Source organism: Nothoprocta perdicaria, unplaced genomic scaffold (genome assembly GCF_003342845.1).
Source record: "Nothoprocta perdicaria isolate Ctin4 unplaced genomic scaffold, notPer1 scaffold_184, whole genome shotgun sequence".
NCBI classification, from domain to species: Eukaryota; Metazoa; Chordata; class Aves; order Tinamiformes; family Tinamidae; genus Nothoprocta; species Nothoprocta perdicaria.
This window is the reverse complement of record NW_020455027.1, coordinates 1,131,648-1,157,408: the sequence shown is the minus strand read 5'-3', so window position 1 is coordinate 1,157,408 and position 25,761 is coordinate 1,131,648. Positions and strand designations below refer to the sequence as shown.

General features: G+C 35.9%; 1 protein-coding gene across 1 annotated transcript; it reads left to right on the top strand.

Annotated features, from left to right (window-relative positions):
• The first annotated feature begins 5,654 nt into the window (after nt 1-5,654).
• Nucleotides 5,655-24,281, top strand: LGSN (lengsin, lens protein with glutamine synthetase domain). The gene is made up of 4 exons (XM_026036674.1): nt 5,655-5,684; nt 11,127-12,099; nt 20,861-21,039; nt 23,085-24,281. Exons 1-4 carry the CDS (start codon nt 5,655-5,657, stop codon nt 24,279-24,281), a joined length of 2,379 nt encoding a protein of 792 aa, XP_025892459.1.
• The last annotated feature ends 1,480 nt before the right edge of the window (nt 24,282-25,761 follow it).

The window sequence follows — 25,761 nt, the reverse complement described above, 5'->3', positions numbered from 1 at the left end:
TCATTATTGTCTCAATTTAATCATAAAGCTGCTAGGTATAGTCTACAGATACCCCTGCATGTTCCCTAGGAGGAGTGTCTCCTGCCTTGCTTGCCAGCTGCCTTCCCCAGACCCCGTTGCAGGATGCAGTCCTGCCTCAGCACCGCGTTGTGTGATGAGCTGTGCATGGGCTCACACTGTGAGATGGGTGTGAGATGGGTGTTGAAACTGTGCAGGAAGAGGCAAGTAGAGTGAGAGACACAATTTTTTAATTGCTGCACAGCTCTGCAGCTGCTTGGCTTCTGTAAGATCTGCCAGGGCAGTATGCGGTGACCCAATGCCGATGAAGGAGATGGAGAAAGGTGCATCAAGTCAGGATAGGTGGGACAAGAATTCTTTTTCTAGAGATGTTTCGCTTCTTCTTGCARCCTAATATTCTTTTTCCTCTGTCTTAAACCTGTAGAGGTAATCTATGATTTGTTTTTTACATTTTATCTTAGTGACAGCTGCATGCAGTAGAGTGTTAAGTAAAATGCGGTATAAGTACAAGCTGGCCAACAAGAAGACTTTTGACCCAAAGCTCTATTTAATATATGAATAACAACCTTTAATATATGAAAACAACAATCTAGACTGGAAATTATGGAAATTWTATATTTAGCAAAGAGAGTAAAAACTAAAGCAATAGATGGAAGAAGGAGAAATATTTCCAGTCACTTTATAAGATAGAAGAAGCAATGAAAGGATGAAAAAGTATTTGATTCCTTTATATTAGGACTGATATGAACTCATAATGGCTTGTCTGTTTGTGTAAAAGTCACAGAACGACAGCCTCTTCAACTCATAGAATGACAATATATTCATRATCTCCTAATCAGGGGTTATTTCGTATTGAATAAGTGATTTTAAAATTTCAGTGATCTCAGGATTGTGATCTCAGGAATAAAATGAACAGCAGGCCCCCATATTACTTATGAAAGAACAAGAACTGGGAAAGATATAAAAATGTCTGTCATTGCACTTTAATAATTAAATGATGGAGAACATACACTGAGCACCAATTCAAGTACAAATAATGTTACAATTTCCAAAAATTTCAATCCTTATGAGCACAAGATAACTGTTGATAAGGTTTCTTATGGCATTATGGCATTAATATAAAAAGTCYCTTAACTTCATTAAATACACTTGGCCACATTTTTCCTGTCCTCTCCTCTCCTTTCTGTGAATACTCTTTATACCTATCTTTTGGCATCTACAAATAGTGGAGTGAGAAGCTCTTCGAGTATTGTGTCTAGCAACATAACTAGTGTGTAAATCAAGAAAGAGGCAATGGGCTATTAATTAGAGGATAGTGGATAACTGCAATCATATGGAGTGAAAACATTCTTGTGAGAGTGCTGAAACAGAAACCATTTGAAATATTCCAATAACTGAGTGAGGATCAGTATGAATAACAGTATGAATAACAAGCTCTAATCATTTTTCTGTTACTAGATTTTACTAGGGGTCAATAAAAAATGGAACTTAACTGACTGAAGTCTTCTGTCTTTATGCTGAAAAACGTGTTGATTGTGAAGAACAGGTGAATAAAAAAAATACTTGCATGACAAAAATACAGTTATTTTATAATGTAGCAAGACACTGGGTTTGRCTAAAAACCAAAAAATACATCCTGTTGGCGAAAGAACATATTTTGTAAGATTTTCCAAAAGGGATTTTGACAGTCAGATTTCTCCTTTAACTTTGTAATGCCAGCTCTTAGGTATTAGGACAGAATTTTATAGATTTATGGTGGTGAGGAAGAGACTTAGTGAATATCTCTTTTTGCTGTATATAATTGCCAGTCTAGGAAYTGGAAGCTCAAGAATGTTTATACTAAAAAGCTCTTGAGATAGGACTGTACAAAATCCTTCTTAGCTTGTATATCTGTACATTGTAGTATAGTATGGAGGTTAGTTAATACTGACTSCTTAGCAACAGTTTGGAAATGCATGTTATACTATCAAGTGTAATGCTGTAAAAGGGCATTTAAAAGAAAAAAGAAAGAAGGAAAGTAGAAGAAACAAATTTACATCTGACAATTTTCTCTGTTAATCTTTAGTTACCTTTTTTAGCTGCCTCTAGGGAAAGGATTACTTTGAAGCTGACTAATGTATAGACATATTTTGGTATGTCTGCCAGGATTAGAAATGGGCATGGTTGCTTCCCATAGAAGTTTGATCATAAAAAGAAGTGATAAAATTAATTTGAGATTATTTTCTAGGCTCATAAGCAGAACACAGGATGTAATCTTCCTTTCCTACAACCTGGCAAGCCACAGGCAATATTTGAGAGCTTTCTCAGAAACAAATTCTCTTTCCTTTGAAAAATTTAGGCATTTCAGGAGAGTGTGTGAAGTTAAAAATTGGAGATAGCCTCTACAAATGGGGAAAAAAAGTTTCCTTGTGGAGGCCTGAGGCTTGATTCTTTCCTATTTAAACCTTCTTAAGTACAAACGTTAGAAACTTTTGGAAAACTAGTTTGAATGGGTAGAGATTACAAGCTGTGATAATTTTTATGTCTTGTTTAGAGAACATGTGCAAAAAACTTGACATCATCAGATGCCCTCAGAAATAGTTCTAAACAATAATGATGGCAAATTACATGCATAAAAGTTTTTGGCAGCTAGCCAGTGGAGAAATCCCCAGGATCTGTAGYTATTTTCTGCAATAGCTGTCAGCAGAGAAGCTTTATGTCTTTTTTAGCTACTGAAGAGCTACTAATGGGATAATGAGCAGTTTCCACTTTCTCATTACAGCTTATTCATCACAGACAGTGCATACAAAATATCTGTAGTTAAGTATTAACTGTTCACTTCTGTAATGGTTGATGTTATATTTATTCTCTGAAATGTCTATGTTTTTAGATMAAGATTTGATAAAGTGCAACTGAAGCCCAGTATATTTAAATTAAAGAATTATGCAAATTTATGATATCTGTAGTACTTCCTAAAATGAAAAGGAACATTRTGTGTACATCTCTGCTCCTCATCTTGAGAACATCCTTTACAGACAGATCTTTTGACTTTTCCTGTGATGCTACGAAGAAAATACATCTATGAAAATCTTAGGCTACCTGGTATAYATTTTTGAGGGGCTGGATTTACTGGTAAAATTGTTAAAGCTGGAAAACCATTTKTTTTAGCACAATGTCATGTTAATATTATGATTGAAACTATCTCAAAGTTGCTTAGCAAAGAGCATGAATTGAACTTTTTTACCCCATCTTAAAGGGATTCAAGCCTGGCAAGGGTGCTTCCATAATCCTAAGAAGTGAAAAAAGGGAAGGGTAGGAAGATGGGAGARGCAGCTGGATAAGCTGAAGCAACAGGTCTGCTTGACAGCTCCAATCATGAGGAATCTATGTCAGTGTCACAGGAATGGTAAGGATGCTTCTCACCACTCTTTTCCTGATCTAAAAGTACTCATTAATTCAGACTGACMGACTAAAGAAGTTCCTATACAATGAGTTTCCAGGGATCTGGAATGCATCATGGCAAACTATAGTTCTGCAGCATCTATACATTGCCTGAGAAAAGGATCTGTATGTGTAKTACCTTTGTGATCTGAGGGTGATTTTTTTAGAAAAAAAAATTCTGAATGGAGGCTTCACTGTCAGAAGTATTTTGTAAACAAAATCACAGAATCACAGAATGGTTATGGTTGGAAGGGACCTCTAGAGATCATCTAGTCCAACCTTCCYGCTCAAGCAGGGAAACCTAGAGCATGTGGCACAGGGYGGCATCCAGGTGGGTTKGGAAGATCTCCAGAGAAGGASACTCCACAACCTCCCTGGGCAGCCTGTTCCAGGGCTCTGGCAACATCACAGACAAGAAGTTCTTCCTCACAGGCAGGTGGAACTTTCTGTGTTTCAACTTACACCTATTGCCCGTTGTCCTGTCACTGGCCACCAARGAGAAGAGTTTGGCCCCTTCCTCCCTGCATTCCTCCTTCATGTACTTATGCATATTAATCAGATCCYCTCTCAGTTTTCTCTTCGCCAGGCTAAACAGGCCCAGCTCGCTTAGTCTTTCCTCATATGCTCCAGTCCCTTAATCATCTTTGTCACTCTACACTGGACCCTCTCTAGCAGCTACTCCCTCCTCTTATACTGGGGAGCCCAGAACTGCACYCAATACTCCAGGTGYGGCCTCACCAGAGYTGAGGASAGGGGCAGGACCCSCTCCCTCGACTTGCTGGCCACACTCCTGCTGATGCAGGCCAGGATCCCATTGGCCTCCTTGGCCATGAGGTCACACTGCTGCCTCATGGTTAACTTGGTGTCCACCAGGACTCCCAGGTCCCTCTGCGTGGAGCTGCTCTCCAGCAGGTCGACCCCTATTCTGTATTGATAGGGTTATTCCTGCAGTTATTCCTTCMCAGGTGCAAAATGTGTCTGACTCTCAGTCTGTCTGTTTTCTGGGAGCACAGTCTTACTGTGATCTTTTTTTAACAGTTTGACAGAATGTCAAGTGCTTATAAGAAAGACTATTTCTTGAATACTGACACACTTTTGGAGTTAACCAGCTGCTTAACTTCACTCTGCTCTGGAGAGAGTTCAGAATGGGGTAATCACAGGACTTAAGCAGCTGGAATCACAAAATTTAGAGCTGTGGCCTTTCAGTACCTTCAAGATGAAGAAGAGTTTTCAGAATGATGATTTTGGACTTGAGCTTTTCTCTTTCTAAATTTTGCTGAAGATGCTTATGATTTTTGTGAGCTATAGCTCTTATCCCCTGATCATCATTTACTCTTTAATAAACTCATTTTTTTAAATTTTCATTTTTAAAAAACCTAAGAAATTGATGAAGCTGCAGTTTTGCTAAGGTTAAATACCATTCTTAATGAGATGTTTATCAGCTTATTGAATGTTCAACTCTCAGGGGTTCTACTGTAAACACACACAGTACAGGCCTCCTCTAATCTTATGTTAACTAAAGGGACCTGAGTAGATGAAATGCCAATTAAACATAATCCTCTGAATTCATGTAAATTCTAATAAATACAAAGCTACAAGAAAACCCGAGCTTAGCTATCCAATCTATGAAAATGTTAAAGGCTTGATGCAAAAAAAGAGACATACAAAATTCTAATAAAACCAAATCCTCCAATATTGATTAGCAACATATAAGCACCTAGAATAACAGGCCAGTGCTATGTGCTGTCCTTGCAGTGTGTGTTGCCTTTCAAATTCCTGCCCATGTGCCTCAATAACATATTGTTGTTATAATGCCTAATATAGGTTTTACCTCTAAGGAGACTAACAATAGTTTCTATTCCAGAATAAAAATGGCTCATTACAGGACAAAACGCTTTTGTGAGGAAAAAAAAGTTGAGCAAAACAGTTTTATGTTTGGTTGTCTTTGTTTCCAGGCAGGCAGGCAGCTAATAATGTGTGTTTGTCAGTTTACTACTTTTAACACTGTTCCAGAAAACTGTGCTCCTGGCCATGACACATCAGGGTTACTCTTTATTTAGGGTCATCATCTGCTATGGCCTTCTGGGAAAAGAACTTTACAGCAATTCTGTCCTTACTAACGTTTATTGTAGCTCTGTCTATAAATATGGGATGTATTTTTACTAGGTTTTTACCAGACCATTTCTAATTGTCACTTGAACTAGAATGAAGTGGGCATGGAACAAAAGAAAGATGTCACTCAGAAGGTAAGACTGTGAATGATTTCCGAACAGGTACACTAATATAAAATACTTTTTAAATCTTCAAGATTTCAGCTGAGTTGATACCTCATTGTAGTTTACATATAGGGCTCTTCATTCATGYAAATTGAATTGTTATTCTGAATCAGAAGAAAGTCAAAGAAGAGTTTCTTGTATAAACCTAAAAATACTTGTAATTTAGAAAGAAATTCTAACCCATTTATCTTCTTAAGTCTTTCTTTTTTTTTTATCAAAAGTAATAAAAATAGAGATCAAAAGTATGATCCCATTCAGACTTGTGGAAAACTAGCTGGTCTTCATTGATATAAATGAAGGAACTACAGTTTGTGGACCATGATATGATCTGAATTATATAGTAACTCTCTTGAGTAGGTCTTCTGATCTAAGCAGAGTTGTCCAGATTCTGTATGTGTGTATTTTAAAGCAGATTCTGATCCTCAAAATGCAATATATTATTTTAATCCAGTAAAAGTATATTTTTACTTGTTATTTTGTTAGAGAGTGCAAGACATCTCATTGTGAAAACATAAAATAAATTTTAAGTGTCTCATTAAAAATAATGAGAAAGATGTAATGTGATTTGGAAGTAATGGTGCAGGCAGACTTCCTGAGGCTACCAGACATTTTTATCAAGGTGAACAAATGGATACTTTATATGCTGAAGACCCACCTTCTCTGAGTCACTGACTGCCTCCTAGACCATCTTTGTATGTGAAATGAGTCATAGAAATCAGATATAAAGGAGTTTTAGATCATTAAGTCTATTTCCTTTCCAAATGTCTTTCGAAGAGAGGATTAATCAAGTGTTAAATGGATTCTGCTCTTAGATCTCATTTATGCTGCACAAGTTGGAGATGTACCATCAGTCTACTGTCCTGGTCTAAAATCAGCTTCTTCMTTTTGAGACTGGATCTCATTTTAGTGTGTTTTGTGAATGGTACAGGTGGCATAGTCCAAGGGAGAGTATTGGCAAATAATCTCCCCGACATGACAAGGACAACTCTGCTGTTCTGAAGCAGAGTGAGAATCATTGACCTTGAGAAGCCTCATCTAATAATTGCATGTAGATTATGGATGCTTTGGATGGTAGCAACAAAGGCAGATGTCAGCTATAAAAATAAATGACAAGGTATTGTGTTAAGCTCATTCATTCATTTTCATGTGAAGGGCATTACATAATGTTGAGTATATTTTAAAGTTTCAGAGAAGGAAGGAGGCTGCTGCTTCTAATGTTACCACATACATCCCTGTGACATATAGCAAGTATGTGCTTCAGCATTTCTAACTGCAAATAGTTGTATATACCTAATATTTATGCCACTTGTAGGTTCTTCACTGAGAAGTAAGCAGTAAATCACTCTTTAAAAAATGCATTTCATCCAACAAGGTCATGGAGAGAGAAATTAGTTACAGCAGTATCTTGACAACATGCTGTGATCTTCATGTCTCTAGCTTACAAACCACCTGTGTCTGTTTATAGTAGTACATAACATTCCAGTAGCACATGTGAGAGCCAAAATCCCTCTTTGTGCTTGGAATTACCCCCTGGAAATATCTGTGTTGTTCTCTGGCACTCCGTATGATTCACTGGCCCAGCTTGTCTCCTTATATAAATTTGTGTAGCTCTAGTGACTCCAGTGAAGCAGCATAAAGTCACAGCAGCAGATAGCTTGGTCCAATGTCCTCTCCCCCTTTGCTGCCTAGATACTGGTATGAAGTGACTGAGTAGTTTTTTCCAAGGYGTCAGAGGAAGAGACAGAGAAAGAAATTGGGTGCCAGTGCACTTGTTTTATGAGTACTATTGTGCAAGAGATACTTAAAGAGCATTTTTTTGCCAAGATTTGGCTTCCATTTTTCTGAGATTTTTTGCTGCAAGAATGATTGACTTGACCATACCAGCCTGAAGATGTGACTTTGTTTTTCTAGCATATTGACTTTGTTTTTCTAGCATATAAAATCGAACCCAAGTGAAATAGTTTACCTTTCTATAAACAAAAAAATCAGCGAATCATAATTTATATTTTTTGACTCTTCTGTTTATGTGTAATTTTTGGTTTCCTGTTTTTTTCTATTTTAAGTAACACAAGACTTTTACATCTTGACTTGTTTTATTCAGCTAAAATTAGCTAATAATATGAAAAAAGAAAAGAGAAAACAAGGACATGATAGAGATGCCAGTGCATTTTTCTAGGTGGATGCGTTTTTGTGTTTTGGATAGTCAGTAGCAAGAGGGATAGGTTTTCTTGTTGATTAGATGTACAAAAGCTCTTGCTACCAATGCACCATTGTCTCTTTCACTCTTTTTTTTTTAATATGATAGAACTGCTTTTGCAGCTATTTATCCCCAATTACTCAGGGAATCTTTTAAATCTTTCTCATCTCTTAAAATCTTTCTCATTTTTCCTTTCAAATATTATCATGTGAGCTTTCTTCTCATTTCTTCATTTTTTTTTGTCAATGCATTTCTGAGAGAAGTTTTTAAAGACTTTATAGTATTTGCAGTCTTGTCTGAGGTCATGAAACAAACAAAAAGTARGCAAAAAAGCAGAAACTTCCCTCTGCAACCTCTGAATTTATCTTGTAGAACATTACAGATAATATTTTCAGCCAACTGTAGAATCCTTTTAAGGCAAAAGTTTAAGAATTGCCTTGAATTTTCACCTGCTTTTCAAACACTAGAAYTCTCAGCATTTATTATTCCTCCCAAAGGCCACACTTCACATATCCRGATGTTCTCAGACTGATTATTATAGCATTGGGATTGACAGGTTTAAAGATGAAATGCCTTTCAGTAGTGCTGTATTTCATGATATAGTTAATGTTCCACTCCAGAGCTTGTACAAAGCTTAAGAGTAATTTTATCTGCACAATTTTGAAATATTTGTTTGATGATACTATTCTTTCTTCCTTTTTGCCTTCTTGCCTGCCAGTGACATATGAGAGCTGAAAGGAAAGACATTCTAGTGTTACCCTTATCCAGGACTGWAACTTGAGGATTTTGCTCTGGTAATAGTTGCACAGGCGCTGACTCTTGTGTACTCAAAGAGATACATGCGATACCTGTGAAGACAAGAAAAATCAATATTTAAATTGATTATGCTTCTTTCTCTCCCTCTTTCTTTTTTTTTTACTTTATAGATATAGAAATTTAATTTAAAATCTCTTTTTTTTATTATTATTACTTTATTTCAACATGATTTGTGATTTTCCTTTTGGCAAACCCTGGCTCCTCCACTCCAGCTCTTCTTCCTGCAGTTTCATCCAATTTCTTGTATTACTAATGGAAGTGTGAAAATGCTTTGGCTACTTCATTGTTTAGAAGTGTTACTTCATTATATTCATATCCTATAATAATGCAGAGCTGTAGAAATTAGGCCTCCTCTGMACAGCTGAATGTGGAGGGGCTAAGGGGTACACCAACCATTATTGCATGAGAATACACCAAAACTTTCTGATGAAGAAGTATATTAGTTAAAATGTGAGTATTAAAACTGAGGCAAACAAAGATTTCTATTATGTATGACTCAGTAACTGCATTGATTGCCAGTGGACATCATAAACCAGGAGATATGATACGGAGATATGTGCACAGGACTTTTAGGCACAGTGGAGCTTCCTCTATYTAGAGAGCTGGCAGTCAGCTGCCTTCCAGACAAGTGGGAATTCACAGATGAGCCTCTGAAGCATTTTTAAGTATAGCACTTTACAGAAATTCAAAGCAAGGGAGAAAGATTTAGGAACTGTTATTGCAAGCTCTGTGTTAGGAGAGAACTGCTATGCCTTTCTGATGAGATAATGAGGGAAAAGAGCATAATGGGTGAAAATAATGAGGAAAATAGAGGAATAATATAGAAAAAGGAAAGTGCTCATGATCTTAATGGACTACGTGTGGCTGCAACTTTTCATGTATGTCTCAGATGTTGTTGCCTTTTCTTCTAAATTCTTTTGTGCGCCAGTGAGAATCTCTTTTCCCTTATCCAGACTGCCATTCATCTTGCTTTTGTTCATATTCTTGCTTCTTTTGTAAGGAATTGGRAATTGGAGAAAGTGCATATTATGTCTCTGAAGGAAAGTCAATGAATGGTCAGTATATTGAAGATGCTGATACCAAGGACATCCCTTGATTTCCCGGTGAATTTATAGGTATTAATTTCAGCCTGACTCAACGAAACTGAGACTTTTGTTTATCTTCTGGAGTCTTAAATGGATACTTCTGTAGCTATTTGTGAGCAATACAAATGCTTGTGATCAGCTACGGAATGATTTTAATTTTTTTAAACCGTATTACAGTGCCTTTATTAAAACATCATGAGATGAAGAATTCAATCCCTACCTTCATGAATTTGTGAAATAATAAACAAAACAAAACAAAWMAAATAAAATAAACGCTGTGCTTTTTATATAATAACAAAAATATTTTCATAAAATAAAAACTTGAATATGACTGGGTTTGATTCCCCTTTTCCTTATCACCAATGGCTTAACCATTCCTGTCATAGCACTAGGGCCCTCGGAGGGGGATGATCATCCAGACATTTCTTGATATTGTAATCATTAATGAAAACGGATTCATTTTAGTACCTTGTTTTTGAACTGCGTTCCTTTTTTTTTTTACATCTGTTTTAAAATCTGGCTCCAGCACTTCAGTCTAAATATATCAGTGTCGTATATAAACATTGCTTTCTGGTTCTTTTCTGTTTACACACACAAAAACAGGTTTACCCTTTTGAGAACTGCCTTGAGAGTTCATGAGTAGAYATTTGACCAAATCAGAATCTGAAATTGTCTCAAAAACTGGTTTTTTTTTTGGGTTTCAGTTGCAATGCCTATTAGGGTCACCAGTGTTCTGTATTTTTAGGATGTTTCTTTTATAAACATAAATTATATTATAAATATATCACAATAATATCTATTTAGTAATATAATACTTAGTAATATAATACAGAATTATAATTATATCATACTATTAATATATTAATAATTAATTGTAATCAATGGAAATATATTATATAATATTTTATAATGATATTAATATATTGATACTATAAATATAACATGAGTATGCATATAACATGAATATGCATAAATATATTTACACAGATATATTTTTCTGCATTTAAAATGTGCATTTGTTTGACAAATGATATCATACAAGGTACAATGTCTTATATTTTAATCTACCAAATCTGCCTCAATGTTCTATTAGAATTTTTTTTTTATTATGCTTTTATACAACTTAAGAAAATGAAACCTGCAGGAAAATATTATCAAAATAGCAGAATTAAGTAATTTCCACAGAGATCTCCTTCAGCAAGAAATAATGGAAGTTCTACATGGTAAATGCAGCTGGTGGTGGTTCTCCTTTCCCCTGTTGTTCTGTTTCATTCATACATATTATTTAGTTATATATTTTGTTGGTGATTGCAGAACATATCTGGAAGTGGCAGTGATGAAGCTGATGGCAACAATATATGTGGTTTCAGAAAGAAAAAGGGAGTCAAAGGTGCTGCAAAATATGTTTCTCCAGTAGAAACTGAGAAGATTCAGTTGCCCAACTCTTCAGAACCCCCAGATCTGTATGATCTTCAAGGAACGACTGGTTTTTCAGAACTACAATCAGATCAGCCTCTTCAAGCCCTGGATAGTTTTCCTCCAGTACAAAAGGAGAGAAGACATACTGGCAGTAACATGGAAGAAGGCATGCCACAGGAAACAGCAGAAAGCCAGGCGTCTGCTGACACTGGGAAAAGAATGACAGAAAAATTGCATAAGGAAATAGATACTCCAGATAAAATGGATGTGCCCATACGAGTACAACCTGCAAGCGACGAAGAAGAATCGAGGTGCTTGGACACAGTGAGTAAAGGAAGRAACACGGAGAGGACAGAGAATGAAGAGGGTGAATGTTGGGGAACAGAAGCAGCCAAGTTTTGTGTGACACAGTCCGGTCCCCCTGAGAGTACGGATGCAGTGCAGGGTAGTGCTCCTGGAGAGCTCTGCATGGTGGCAACAGGAATTTCTAAACAAACTTTGCAGGAATTGGGAAACCTGTTGAATGAAGGTTCTCTGCTTAATCATAGACCCAAACATAATAGCAGGGCAGGAGTCACTTTTTTTCCAAAAATTCTGAAGCCAAAGGAGAAAGCCGACAAGCAGGGGAGATCCTTCGAGACTTTCAGTGCCCRTTTTGGAGAGGGGAATCCAAAGCACCAAAGTTTCCACAACCAGGAATTCGGGCAGCAGAGCAAGCCCTTCTCAGTTCTTAGCTCTGCTGGGTCTGATCAGCAACAACCAGAAGGAAGTGACGTGGATCAACCTGTTCTTAGATTACCCTCAACTTCTAAAAATGCAGAAAGCTCTACTTCAGAAAGTCAGTTTGACTCTTCCACAGATGAGCCTGGTAAGGATATTAAAGCATTACCTAGTGAACTGTTAATGAAAATGCTCATGTTGTTTTATGAGGTATCTGTAAGTTGCAAATTTTATTCAGAATGAATGCATTAGAAAATTGACATTTGTAATTACTGTATTACTGGAATGGATCAGAAATTGTGCTCTACGTCTTTGCTGCTTTTTCTTTAGGACAGCATTTGCAAAGCCCAGCTGCCTGGCAAACAGTGCCACACACAAGCAGTCATGTTTTGTTCACTAAAACTGAAATGTTCTCTCATTTAAACTAAACACAGGCAACATTTTCTAGCAGTTTACTAGACACAGGAAAGCTTTGAAGGCATCTGGGCTTCTTGAAATTTCCTTTTTGTTARCATTTCCAGCAGATAAAATTACTCCCATGTAGAGAGGATGGTTTCAAGTATTATTCCTGTGAGAACTGGAATGCAAAAGCATCTACTAAGAATTATAGGGAAGAAAAGCAAATGAAGCGGAGAACTTCCACTTATCTTCATGCTGTTCAATAAGTCCATTTTGAAAGTGTTTGTAGAGTCAATTAGTTACTACTAATAGGCTATGTTTTCTATGAAACTGTAAAAAATAAACTTATGGGTTAGCTGGACCAGCAAAATGAAAGTTACTGTTAGATATAACAATATCATGGGCTTTAGCAGCTAGTTGTTTTGGGTCTATTCTAGGAAGCACAGACAGAACAAATTTCCAGCTGAAGAAATACAAGACTAATAAATATCCACCATCAGATTCAGATCATATTATCATCTTCTAGGGTAAATATGTTGCTCTCTGATTTATCTTACTGATACAAGACATAGAGAACTTTTCGTTGATAAAATATTTACTTCAGCTTTAATTATTATCCAGCTTTTTAAAAGTCTCCTTTCCCACAGACAGAAACATTACTATAAATACTGTGAAAAATCAGGTAGTTTGACAATATCTAATTTTTATTAGATACAGGAGTAGCCATAGTGTTGCCCAGTCTGAACAAGTGTTAACGAGCTATCTATATCTATATCTATATCTATATCTATATCTATATCTATATCTATATCTATATCTATATCTATATCTATATATAAATTCTTGGTGAAAATTCACTGACTGAAATATATGAAACTTTGCAAAGATATTTTGCACTCAGATTTCTCAGCACTCATATCTAAGATAATGAACAAGTCAGAGGATTATTCCTCAGCATTCACTGAATGCTCTTCCCCTTTTAGATTACCTTGTTAGCACAAAAAATAGTTAGTACAAAAAGTTAGTATTTTGATGAGTGACTGGTGGCATTGTTGAATTTAGATTGCTGCCATTTTTTGATTGTCTGTAAAACTAGCAAATATATTTTAAAATAGTATGAATAACTATGCAATGCCATAAYGTTGTTTACAAGCCATTATGAACTGATGAAATCAACTGTAGATTCCATTGAGAGATTTCAAGTAATCTAACTTTAACCTTATAAAAGCAAAGGCATCTCTTTAAAAGACATCCAAAGCGGAAGAAGTCTATGTAATTAGATTGGAATATTTACCTAACACTGAAATGCTTAAAATTACATCAGATTAATCTTCCTTTTTTATCATTTATAATAATATTGACTGTAAGAGAATAGTAGATTAAACCTAAGATGGGAGAAAATTGTTTTGTTTCATTTGAAACACAGATGAAAAACAAGAGTTGTGGAAACTTGAGGTTTTAACTCCATTCGGCTTGTACTAAATAAATTTACCTTTTTTTTTTTTTTAATGGTAGACCTAACATATGTAAATTAAAAAAAAAAAGATTACCTTAAGCAAAAAAAAAWTCTATAGAAATATTTTCTGCTTAATGAGAAATATATGTACTTTGAAATATAATTTTTATCAGCTAGATTCAATAAGTTAAATGAAGAGAAAAAAGTTTTAGATAAAATTCTGCAGTCTTTAATGAGCCTTTGCATAAACAGTATTTCATTGCCATAAGTGATGATTTATTAGATGAAGATTGATTAAAGTCCTGAATATTTTATTTTTTGAGGAAAATATTATCTCAGCTATTTTAGTTACCAAAAGCCTGAATCAGTGTTTTGGATCTTAACATATATTAACATTGCATATATCTAAACTACAGCCTCTAGTATTCTGCTATTCTTCAAATGCCTGACCTTTCACAAATCAGAAATCTTGATCCAAAACTTGGAGGAAAAATGGATTTAAAAAAGCACATAAAGAATTGTGCTCTCTCTCTCTTTTTTTTTTTTTTTAACATGGAATCCCAAATACAATGGAATATAAATTCTAGGGCTATAGCACGCAAGTAATTATTATATAAGTAGTGCCTAGTGTAATTACCTCCTCATTAAGCTGAGCACCATGTGCATTTGAAATGTCATGGCAAAAGCAGGACTATAGATTAGTTCTAAATGTATACATTTCAATTAAAGGAGAATCCCTAGAGGTCAGCAGTAGAAGGACTGCAATATGTAGCTGAGTGGTAGTGCATCAGTACAGAGGATTCAACCCAGCCATACCGGTTACTTTATTAGCATATCTCCAAAAATGATAAATCCACAAAAAAAAATTTGTTTAGAAATACTGTGGGAATTCTCTGTGTCTTGTGTGCATTTCTCCTATTGCTTGTGAGATGTTTTGCAAAATCATTGCTTGGACATGGGAAAAAGATCAAAAAAGAAAGATAAGCAACATATTCTGGTCAGCGAGAAAATCATGCCTGGGCAATGTCAGTGAAAATAGGGCTGAAGCTAAAGTTCTTTGAAGTTCATTTGTCACCATGGCAACATGGCCAACAAGTACAGCTAATTAGGCAAATATACTSACTGCACTCACATGGATTTATGAATTTTATTTCCATAAGTGCGCAGATATGGTAATGGCATGTATTTATGTAAATTACCACCTAGTCCTTAAAAATCAAGAGCATCCTATGCTGTTCACTGTCTGTGTGCTTGAGAGAACAAGAGAGAGTGCTTTGAATAKCAAAAATTCAGGTGATGCTTCAGATGTATGGCATTCCGTATAACATGTTATAGCATGAACATAGCATTACATAGCACAACTTATAGCATGTACRTATGTGCATATGCACCTGCATGCATGAGCTATAGATATATACAGTACTAATGTTTCTTGATCTCACCAAACTCTTCGGCACAGACTGGTGCACAGCCCAGCCTTAGCAGAAATATGTCCTCTCGTTCACATGGGTCCACAACACTTCCAGGCAGCTGTTGGTGGGTAACAGCCTCAGATTGGACTTTCACCAGGGGCTTCATATCCCCCTTATATGCCTGGTCTCTATCTGGGAAAAAAAACTGTTATGTAAACTGCATGAGATAAGGCTGCAGAGCTGGGCCCAATGACCTGAGGAGCTCCAGGAGCTGGTCCTCTTGACAGGGCTGATATTCTTGAACTCACATCAATAAGTAAGACCAAATATGACTRTCATCAGGTCAGGGACTGCAGCATGGAGAAGGAAGTTTTTGAAGAGCGAAAATTTATTTCAGCTGTAGTAACAGTAGTAGTAGCTGTAGTAACAGCTGTAGTAACAGTACCTACCCAGAGGCTGTTAAAACTTCAGGGGCACAGGTATTTCAGGTATGGTCCCTCCAGAAATCATATGAAAAATTATTTAGGTGCAGACCCCAAAAAACATTACCTGTAAGTTTCTTTGCCGAACTCCCATTTTAAAGAGAATACAAGGAGCTACTAACAGGGTATGTTTGTTGTTTAGAGTGGAGTTCATCTGTCCTTTCCATCACTTTCCATCTCCACTGCAAAGATTAACCTCATGGTGCTATGCTTAACTTGCTCAGAGCTCTAACCGCAGGTAATAGGGTTGTTATAAAGGAAAATAGCTAGTTTTTAGGGACAGAAATATGAAAAKAAGATTATTTTAAGTAGCTTTTTTTCTCCAATGAAATAAAATAGTTTTCCTAGATGCTTTAACAAAACTTGCAACAACTCTCTGGTTTACTGTCCTCTGTGCTCACCTGGAAGAGGCATCTCTGACTGAACTGATTCTGCCTAGTAAGTCTAGTCAGGAAAAAATAATAGAGATCCCAGGAGGTAGAAGTGGGCAATTTACTGACCTAGCAAAAGTAGTTCAGTTACTATTACAAGTATTCCGTATTTATTGCCTCTGTGAACATACCTGCAGAATAACTACCTCCTAGCCTGGAAATTACTTGAGACTGTTTTGGAAATTACTTGAGACCTATAGCTCTCTGTACTTCAATTTTTACATAATCTGCTGTGTTCTTGTAGCTTTCTTAAAAATATAGAGCCATAATATTACTTCATGTTCCCTCCTTATGCCTAATCTCTATTTTAAGAAAAATTCCCTGATATTTCTCTTTGTATATTTTGAAGTCAACACAAATTCGATGTGGCTCAAGCTCAGCTCCTTTCTCAACCTTCTCAGTTGCCCCTATTTTCTCTTACACCAGCCATATAATATTTTCTGTCATTCATATCTTTTGATTTTTCCTTCTGAATTATATAAAAACAATATTTTCCTTTAAAGCAAACCAAAATTCCTTACATTCTTTATATATGATATTAATGGCTGGGATCGATTCGTGCTCAATGACTTTACAATTTTTAAWTTTTTCCTCAATCTACAACACTCCAAAATGCTCAGATATCATTTCCATCCTAACTCACTATCTATGATGTCCCTTTTTGGGATGAGATACCAGTCCTGACTCTGGTGTCCATGATAAGCAAGTCACCTAAAATCACATGTTCAAGCAAAGTGAAAGGCTAACTAGCCAGTTAGTATAGATTAAAGAGAAGTGAGATGAGTCTTCTCCTCTATTGCCCTGCTAGCTATCTTCCTCCTACAGTACATTCAAGGAGAGTTTCTGGTCCTTACCTTCAACACTGTGAAAAGCTTTTTTTCTAAATAATCTCAGTTCCTGCTTAATTAATTAATCAAACTTTTTTTTTTTTTTTTTTAAATGTCAGTTCAACACTTTTAGACCAGAAGAGGCTAGCTAATTTGCACTACTGCATAACTCAGTACTTTGCTTAGTGATCCCTTCCCTATATCCAGATTTTCTGACTAAGATTGAAGACAGAAATACCATTATCGATCCATCATATTTAGAATTATTAGAGAGGTAGTTCCAGCGGGTATATTTTAATTTTATATCCTTCTGCCAAGGTACTACTCTAAAGCTATAAAGCTATTACATTTTTCTCATTCAATACATAAGATCCATTTTTATAAAGCAACATTCAAGATAGCAAAAATAGGTAATTTATCTTTTATCTACTGAGGGATAAAAGTCTTCATGAGCTAGCATTTCTGAGAAGTTGCAGCATGTTACTGTTTTACGTTACTGTTTTATAGCTYGGAAAAAATATTTTTTGATTGATTTAAACTATTCACTGGTCTCTAAATTAGCTATAAAACTCAGGAAAATTTGTTAATCTTCCTTGTGACCATATCAGCAAAAATGTCTGCTTCACATATAAGAGCAAAAAAGAAAACAGAATATTGAAATTCAAAGTCAAACAGATTGAAAAATCATTGGAAATATCAAACTGCTCAGGGAAATTTTTACTCCCACACTGGAACAAGTTTCTGGTATTTTTGCATATTTCTTCTCTTGTCAGAGGTCTTGCAGGAAAGCAAAAATAAAAAGTATGCATCTGACTGCATACCTTACCAAACGAGTAAACTTTTTCGGTGAAATTACTTTTAGGTGAAAAGGAATTTAAATGACAGATTATGTGATATTTTCAACCATAAATTCTTCTGGTAACTATTCAATTCTATAGTACTATTCACATGCAAACCAGTAGTCGTTGTTATTTACTGTATTAAAAAAAGATGAGCATAGAAAGACAAACTTTAGATATTAGCAAGAAGAATAACGTATAACACRGAAAAAGGTTGCAGATGAAGGACAAACGTGAGCACACTGTGCAGCATGTTGTATAAACAAAGCAGAATGTCTTAAATGCACAAACTGGAGCTGTCCAAGGAAGAGCAGCCATATTTGAATTAGTTGATAAAGTTATTTCCATAGAGTATACAAGGATTTTTTTTTTATAATTGCTCAGTAAAATTCTTTGCTACTGAGTATCATCACTAYGAAGTATCTGTTTTTATAAAAACAGATGAGCCAACATTCTCAAAGTATTTCTAAGGATGAAAAAGCAGATTATTTCAAAATCAAAACAAATCTCTCAAAATAAGCCCTCCTGCTTCTTATCATAAGACAATTTTTAGTGAGGATTTGATATAACTTTCCTATAGACAGATTATAACCATCTTACAAAGGATGTCTTGCTTTTTCTTGTAGTAGCCAGTGACAAAGACAGAACAARTTTGATGAATCACTGACTTGACAGGTCTAGTCATTCACACAATAGCTGGGGTTTTTATTGGCCTAAAGCTCTGAGACAGAAATGGATATCACAACATGGAACAGACCACCAGGGTCTGCATTAGGACCATAACATATACYGTGTGCATAACGTATGTGTGTAACCCCCATCTAAAATGGTGCTAGGCAGCATGACTGCTGCAGTGTCGTATCAGGAGGGGACACATCTGGCRCAGCTGGTGCCGCTGGAATGGGAGCAGGCAGGGGTGCCTGTGGGGGACTGATGGAAACATATCTCCTTTACTAGTGCCTGATGAGTATCTAGCACGTACCCGCTGGTTTCTGTTATTGCTTTACCTTGCCCTGGTGTTCATATCTCTCAACAAAGACTTTTCAGTATTGCTGCATTTGCTGGGTCAACATTTTTCTGCCATGGTTAAGTCCCCTGGCAAAGTACAGCATGTTCTTTTTATTTCATCAGATTGACACAGTCACCTCTAAGAGGACAGAGAAATTGTTCGCTGTGTTTTGGATGGCAGATAATGACAGATTGATCTGATTGTGTCATGGTGTTTTTCTGTTGAGGAAAAGGTAAAGTAACATAAACTAATTGCCTTAGACAGAAATCAGGTGCATTCAGGAATCAGATTCCTCAGGAATGCTTTCAAGTACTAATGATTTAAAAACAACAACACTGTTCTGGTAGTATAATTTGTAGGTATTTTTTTGCTTTTTCATAATATTTATAGCTATTTTGTTTATTATTTGTTATTTGTTTATAGGTAGTAATTGCAAAACAAGCATAAATAATATTAGCTATTTCTCAGTTGTAACTTAAAGGAGAGCTAGAGATAGAACTATAAAAAACCAAACATTACGTGCTTATCTATATGCTACTGATTYGATGTAAAAATCCAAGGGTCTATATGCATGTCTTTGCTTTAAGAAATTTGGTCAATCTGATTTTTAAATTTGATTTTTAAAATGAAAATCTAAACAAGAAGTGTCTACCATTTTTTACACAAGAAAACAGCTGCAGAGCCCGGGATAGAACACAGATTTTTCAGAGCTAAAATATCATGTTTCTGTCCCTGGAGCTAAAGAAAATGAAGTTGGCTATAATCTAAAGGAAGCTTTCAGATTTTTTTTTAATCCTATCCTTATAATAAACAAGTGTGGTATGTTATCTGTTAATAAGCTGTTAACTGATGATCCAATTCATARGGAGGTTGTCTGCTAAATATCCATAAGTATTAATGTTCTATTAATTAAGAGATGATTGATATGGAATAGCTATTGCTTGAATGGTGCAGTGATGCAGCATTTGTAGCAGAGTGAGTGTTATACAAAATGTTTGAACAGGACTTCCTTATTCACAGGCATATTTTTAAAGACATACTTCCCTGGTGTTTATAGAAGACACAGTGAAAATACTATTCCCATAAACAGCTTTTAGCTGAGATAGTCAAAAGAAAAAGGAATTATGAGAAGTGGATGTGACAAACTTCTTGGTTCTGCACTTTTTTCTTTTTATTCTGATTTTATAGACTTTTATATGTATGTAAACTCTTGTTTGCTCTTTTATCTGTCATTCCTCAAGAAGCGAGAAGCTATTCTTACTTWACTGACTTAAAACCTTCAGCATCTTTGTCAGCTCCTTGCCATCGGAAGCTGACTTGTGATTATCTCTATTAAAAGGCTCCAAGCAGTCTATGACTGTGAAGGAGTTTGCTGCCTTCTCAAGGAAAAATCCAACAACTGTGTGCTGGGTGGGTTGGACAGGTTACTGTGTTCAGGCACTCCTTGCAGCCTCTCAGCTGGCAGTCTCGGCTCCCTGTTTGAGGAGATGAGAAAGATCCATTTTGTGTCTGCTGATTTGGAAGATTTGGTATTGGAGAGAAGAGGAACACTCACATCATCCTTGGTGGTGTCTCAGTGAGGAAGCTTGTAACTTCTACCTGAAGCGTGGCAATGAACAGCTGTTGTTGGTAAATCTTGTGCTGTGGATCTGCAAGATCTACGAAAATTCATCTGATTGATTACATTCTCAGTCTCCTTGGAAGAATGAAGGACTCCTAAAAGCCAGAAAGCCTTTTTTTTAAAAACATTTTTTCATATTTTAGTATCAAAATCTGCACTTGGCTGGATTTATTGCAGTAAAATGAAGTTAATCCTTTATGCAGTTTTATTTGAATAATGATGCTTAGATACCCAAAATAAATTCAGGCATAAAGATCAAGACATTTGTGAAAGAAAGTTATTGTTGCTAGATCTAAGAGAGACTCTTATCTTTTTCTTATTTTTATTTTTATAAACTCTATCACAGTTTGGCACTGCTTCACTTTTTAGGAGAACAGCTTGTATTCCAACATTCATAATTTTTTTTTGACATGACATTCCTCTTCACTCACAGTGTCCAGCAGGGAGCCTGATGAAAACGGCCGTGGAAGTCCAACTCGTCTTCACCAGTTCTCTCATATTGAATTTATTAAGCAACAGATGGCCAGGGACAATGTACAGTTTGTCAGATTTGAGTCAATAGACCTCCATGGTGTGTCAAGATCAAAGAACATTCCTTCTCGCTTTTTTCATGTAAGTTTTTTGGCTTCTATATGTACCTTTGTGTGTTTTCCTGTTCCTATCTGTAATTTATATGATATATATTTTTTATAAGGCAGAAAGAAACTGAAACTTAGAACAAATCATCTGTTCCTTCCCCTTGTTAATGTTTCTAAAGGATAGGTGTTTTTTTCATCACCATAATCATCTATTCCTCTTTTCCACAGAAATAGTAATGTAATTAAGTAAGGCTAGTAATTGCTATTCTTTCTTCAAATATTGTCCTTAGAATTATTTTTAAGGCTAACCACAGTTCTAAAGATTTTGTTTTACTGAGCATCAGCAAAAGGAAAAGAGCAAACACTAAAAAAAAACCAAAACGACATGAAAATCACTTTGGATATGAGAAATCCAATAGTCCTCAATCAGATAAAAAAACATCATTGGGTTGCATGATGCCTTAATGGCAATATCTGTCATATTGATGACTCAGAAAATAAGAACCAAATTGCAAAACAATTCTCAGAATTTGTATCCTTGACCCATCAGCCTTTTTAGTACACTGTTGCTGTGATACTTCATGTGCATAGCTGTATTATATTTTCACTCACATATCACTATGAATATTTCATACTTTGCTGAGTGATCACAAAAGAGATAGCAACATGACAAGACAGAGAACACTTTCATTTCAAGCTCCTTTTGAAGCATAAGTCATGTTTTCATTATTTTCCTTTTAGATTTTCCTACACCTTTCAACTGTATCATCAAGACAGAATTTAATCTCTCTGATGTTAGTTGGATTTTATAAGAAATAAACCTTTGCTCAGTCATTTTCATGCTTGTGAGGAGTGATAGGTTAATTGCAACTGCTCTTTCAGTTGCTAAATCCAACTGTAAATATTTTTTTTCAGGTTGATCAAAGTCAGCTTTCGTGTTTACCTTAGCAGTTGAACAAAMTGAAGATTTGCATGACAATCTGAATCTTTGGACGCTGAAAAATACACATGTGTATATATATATCTATGTATCTATATGTATACCTATGCTGTTTATATATATATAGAGAGAGAGAGAGAGTAATTTCTGTTATTTCATTCTAAGAGAAATGCTATAACCGTTTTCAAGGAGACAGAGATAGGGAGGGGAGGTGGTACTACCTACCTACCTTCACCTCCCTTTCAGTGTTGTGTTTACCGCTTAGACATCAGTCTTCACCATGCAGTTATTATTAGGGGATGAAAACGTGTTACATAGGGAGAATTGTGACCACTAGACTGACAATATCCTTAAAGCAAGGCAGTTTTTTTTCTTTTTAATTTGCTTGTTTAAAGAGAAGACAATATGCTTGCTTGAAGGTGGAAGATCCATCCTTAGGATGTTATCTACATTTCACTCATGTGAGTGGAAGCTATCTCTTCAAATGGACATGAGGGTAGAATTGTGAGTTAATCCAGTTTGCTATCTATTTTTTTAAAAAAGGAAATACTGAAATATTAGTGTACTTTAGCACTTAGAGGTGCTTCTATTTTTTTCTGAACTAAATAAATTCAGAAAGTGAAAGTTTTGGATTACGCTTTGCATCTGAAAACTGTTTGAGGTATCTGCTGTGGAATCTAAAGAGAGGTCAAGCCTAGTTTTGAATTGCCTTGAKTTTCTATGGTCACTTGGATCAGTATAAAACAAATGCTCAGAGAATGTGGAAGACTGATAGAAATATGGGAGATATGATTTTGATTTACAAGGTTTTTATAGCTTAATTTGCATTCATTTGATGCTGATAACCATGAAGACCATGTAAGATGAGGTGCTGAAGAAATTTTTTTGATCTTTAAGGGACATTATAAAATGGTYATTGTGATATTTGATGAGGATTTTCACACTACTCTTGTGCAAGCTTATCCCACCATAATAACATGTTCACTGTTGTCACTGACTTCAGGGATGGTTTTTTTCAGTGTTCTTTTATGAGAAATTCTATTGTTCCTACAGAGAATTTGGGTTWTACATACCTTACATATAAAAAAATAATACAGTGTTTCTCTCTCACTTAATCTGTCTTTTTGTTCTGTGTTTAGGAAAAAGTAATTCATGGTGTTTCCATGCCCAGAAGTTATCTGGAACTGACTCTGAATCCTAAGGATAGTGAAATAGATTACTTAAAYGCAACCAATTTTAATTGTGATATAATTCTGAACCCTGATTTATCAACTTTTCGAGTTCTACCCTGGACCGAACAGACTGCTCGAGTGATATGTGATTCCTTCACCGTACAGGGCAACCCTCTGATGACCTCACCCAGGCACATTGCCAAGAAACAGCTGAGCCAGCTTCAGGACAATGGTTTTTCTCTACGCTCTGCTTTCACTTATGAATTTTGCATTTATGGCATTACTGAGGTTGTAAATTCAAAGACAATATCTTTTCCTGCAGCAACGATACTAAATAACCATGATCAGGCTTTCATTCAGGAGCTCATTGAAGGAATGTATTATGCTGGTGCCAACATCGAAAGCTTTTCTTCTTCCAGTGGACCTGGACAAATGGAGATCACTTTTCACCCAGAGTTCGGCACAGATGCTGCTGACAGTGCCTTCACTTTCAGAACAGGCATTAAAGAAGTGGCTAAGAAGTATAGCTATGTGGCTAGCTTTTTCTCAGAGTCAGGATTCTACAATTCGGGGATTCTGTCACATAGCCTGTGGGATCTGAGTGGCCAGAAGAATTTGTTTTCTCTCGGCTATGGAACTGAGGAGCTCAGTGATGTTGGAAAATATTGGTTGTCAGGTCTCTTGGCACATACGGCAGCTATCAGCTGCTTGATGGCTCCTACCACCAGCTGCCGTAAGCCTTTTTCCAAATACAGTAAAGAATCCAAAGAGACTGTAAATGCAAAATGGGCATATAATGATAACAGCTGTGCCTTTAATGTCAAAAGTCATGATGGAAAAGGCACTCACATAGAGAATAGGTTAAGTTCTGCTACAGCAAACCCCTATTTGGTGCTTGCTGCTACTGTTGCTGCAGGTCTAGATGGAGTAAAGAGAGGACTTAGGTATGATACTTTGGAGGAAGAAAACCACATTTCTGATCCAAAACCTTCATCAATCCCTCTGAAACTAGAAGATGCTCTTGTTGCACTCGAGAAAGATTCATGCATTAAGGAAGCATTAGGTGAAACATTTGTCCGATACTTTGTTGCCATGAAACGTTATGAATTAGAAACTGAAGAGATGGATGGTGAAAGGAATAAATGTTTGGGATATTTTATTTAGAAAGAATAYACTTTTGTAGTGATGCTGTGTAAATTCATGCATTGAATGACTAAGTATTTTGAAATTAGTAAACATACTTAAAATATTTTTGATGGTTTGTTTTTTTTTCTCCTCCTGCCTATAACACATGATGACTGCATTAACATAGTTTAAAAAAAAAGTTTTTTTTTTTTTTTTTTTTAAAAAAAGTTTAAGAGGATGAACCTGTTGGGAAAAAGCAGAAAAAAGAAGCTGATCTGGAAATGAGTGATTTGACAGCAGTAATAGGATGATAAAAGTTGGAGAAGAAAAATGGAGTAATGGMATGCCAGGAATAGAAAAAAATCTTGTTCTAATTTTTATTTAAACTCTACTTTCTTCATGACTATGGAATTTCTCCCAGTCTATCCAGTAGCTTAGGGATTGCTAAACCAGAAGAATCTGACTTTAATTTGAAGCCTAGGCTAGAATGATGAATATTGTAGAGAGTGGGGCAAAAGACTGAGTCCAAGTGACAGGAAGCAGTATCCAGATCAATAGATATAAAGAAAAATATGGAAGGGAGAAGTGAGGTTTAAATAAACTATACAACAGGAATTCTGATACTGGATGAAGTCTGCAAAAATGCTAGRGGAAAAACACACTCAAAGAAATCAAGTGATAGCTAGAAGAAGGCATAACTGACAGAAAACCAAGAGTGTCAAGCCACTGTGTAATAAAAAAGAAGCTAATGCTGTGTCTGTTTTGGTGAATTAACAACATAAGTCAGATTTGAAAGATGAATGAACAAAAAGGGAATAAATRTGAAAGGACAAAGAGCTAAATGGGACTACTTTGGGAGAAGATGAGAAGGAGGACTAAAGAGAAATGAATGAAGAGAGTCATATTAAACCTGAAAGGATGTGAAGGCAGAAGTTGGCAAATAAAGGCAAGGAAAAAAAAAAAAAAAAAAAAAAAGAGAGAAGAAAAGAAAAAGGGAAAGAGGGAAAGAAAAAAAGAAAGAAAAATTTCAACCTAAATACAGAAATGGCAGAGGGTATAAAGAAAGTGTTCGGAGTGGCTGGAGTAGGGTTTTAGCTTTGCTCTCTGTTTTTGGTGTTATTGTTGCTATCATCCTTTGTTATTAAAGACAAAGACTCTTTTACACCCAAACTCTGCATTAACAGTAATTTATTCTTTGTTTTAATCACGGTATTTTGGTCTTTGCGTAGGAATCCCTGAGTGAAAGCTTTTGGTCATTATTGGAGTTGAAAACAAGACTCTGTCATTGCTTCTGCTGATGGAGTGTCTTAATATGCTGAACTCATATGCCCTTTACCTTCTTTTGGCCCAAAGTATTGGAGCCTCCATCTCCCTGGTGCCGCTGCTCCTGAGCACAGCTTTCTATCAATTATCCTTTCACAGAAATGGGGCCCTGCAGCACAATTTTACTAGTTCCAAAGAGAAATGATCTTCATTAATTTAGAACAGCCCCTCAGATTTTGATTTTTCTTTCTGCTTA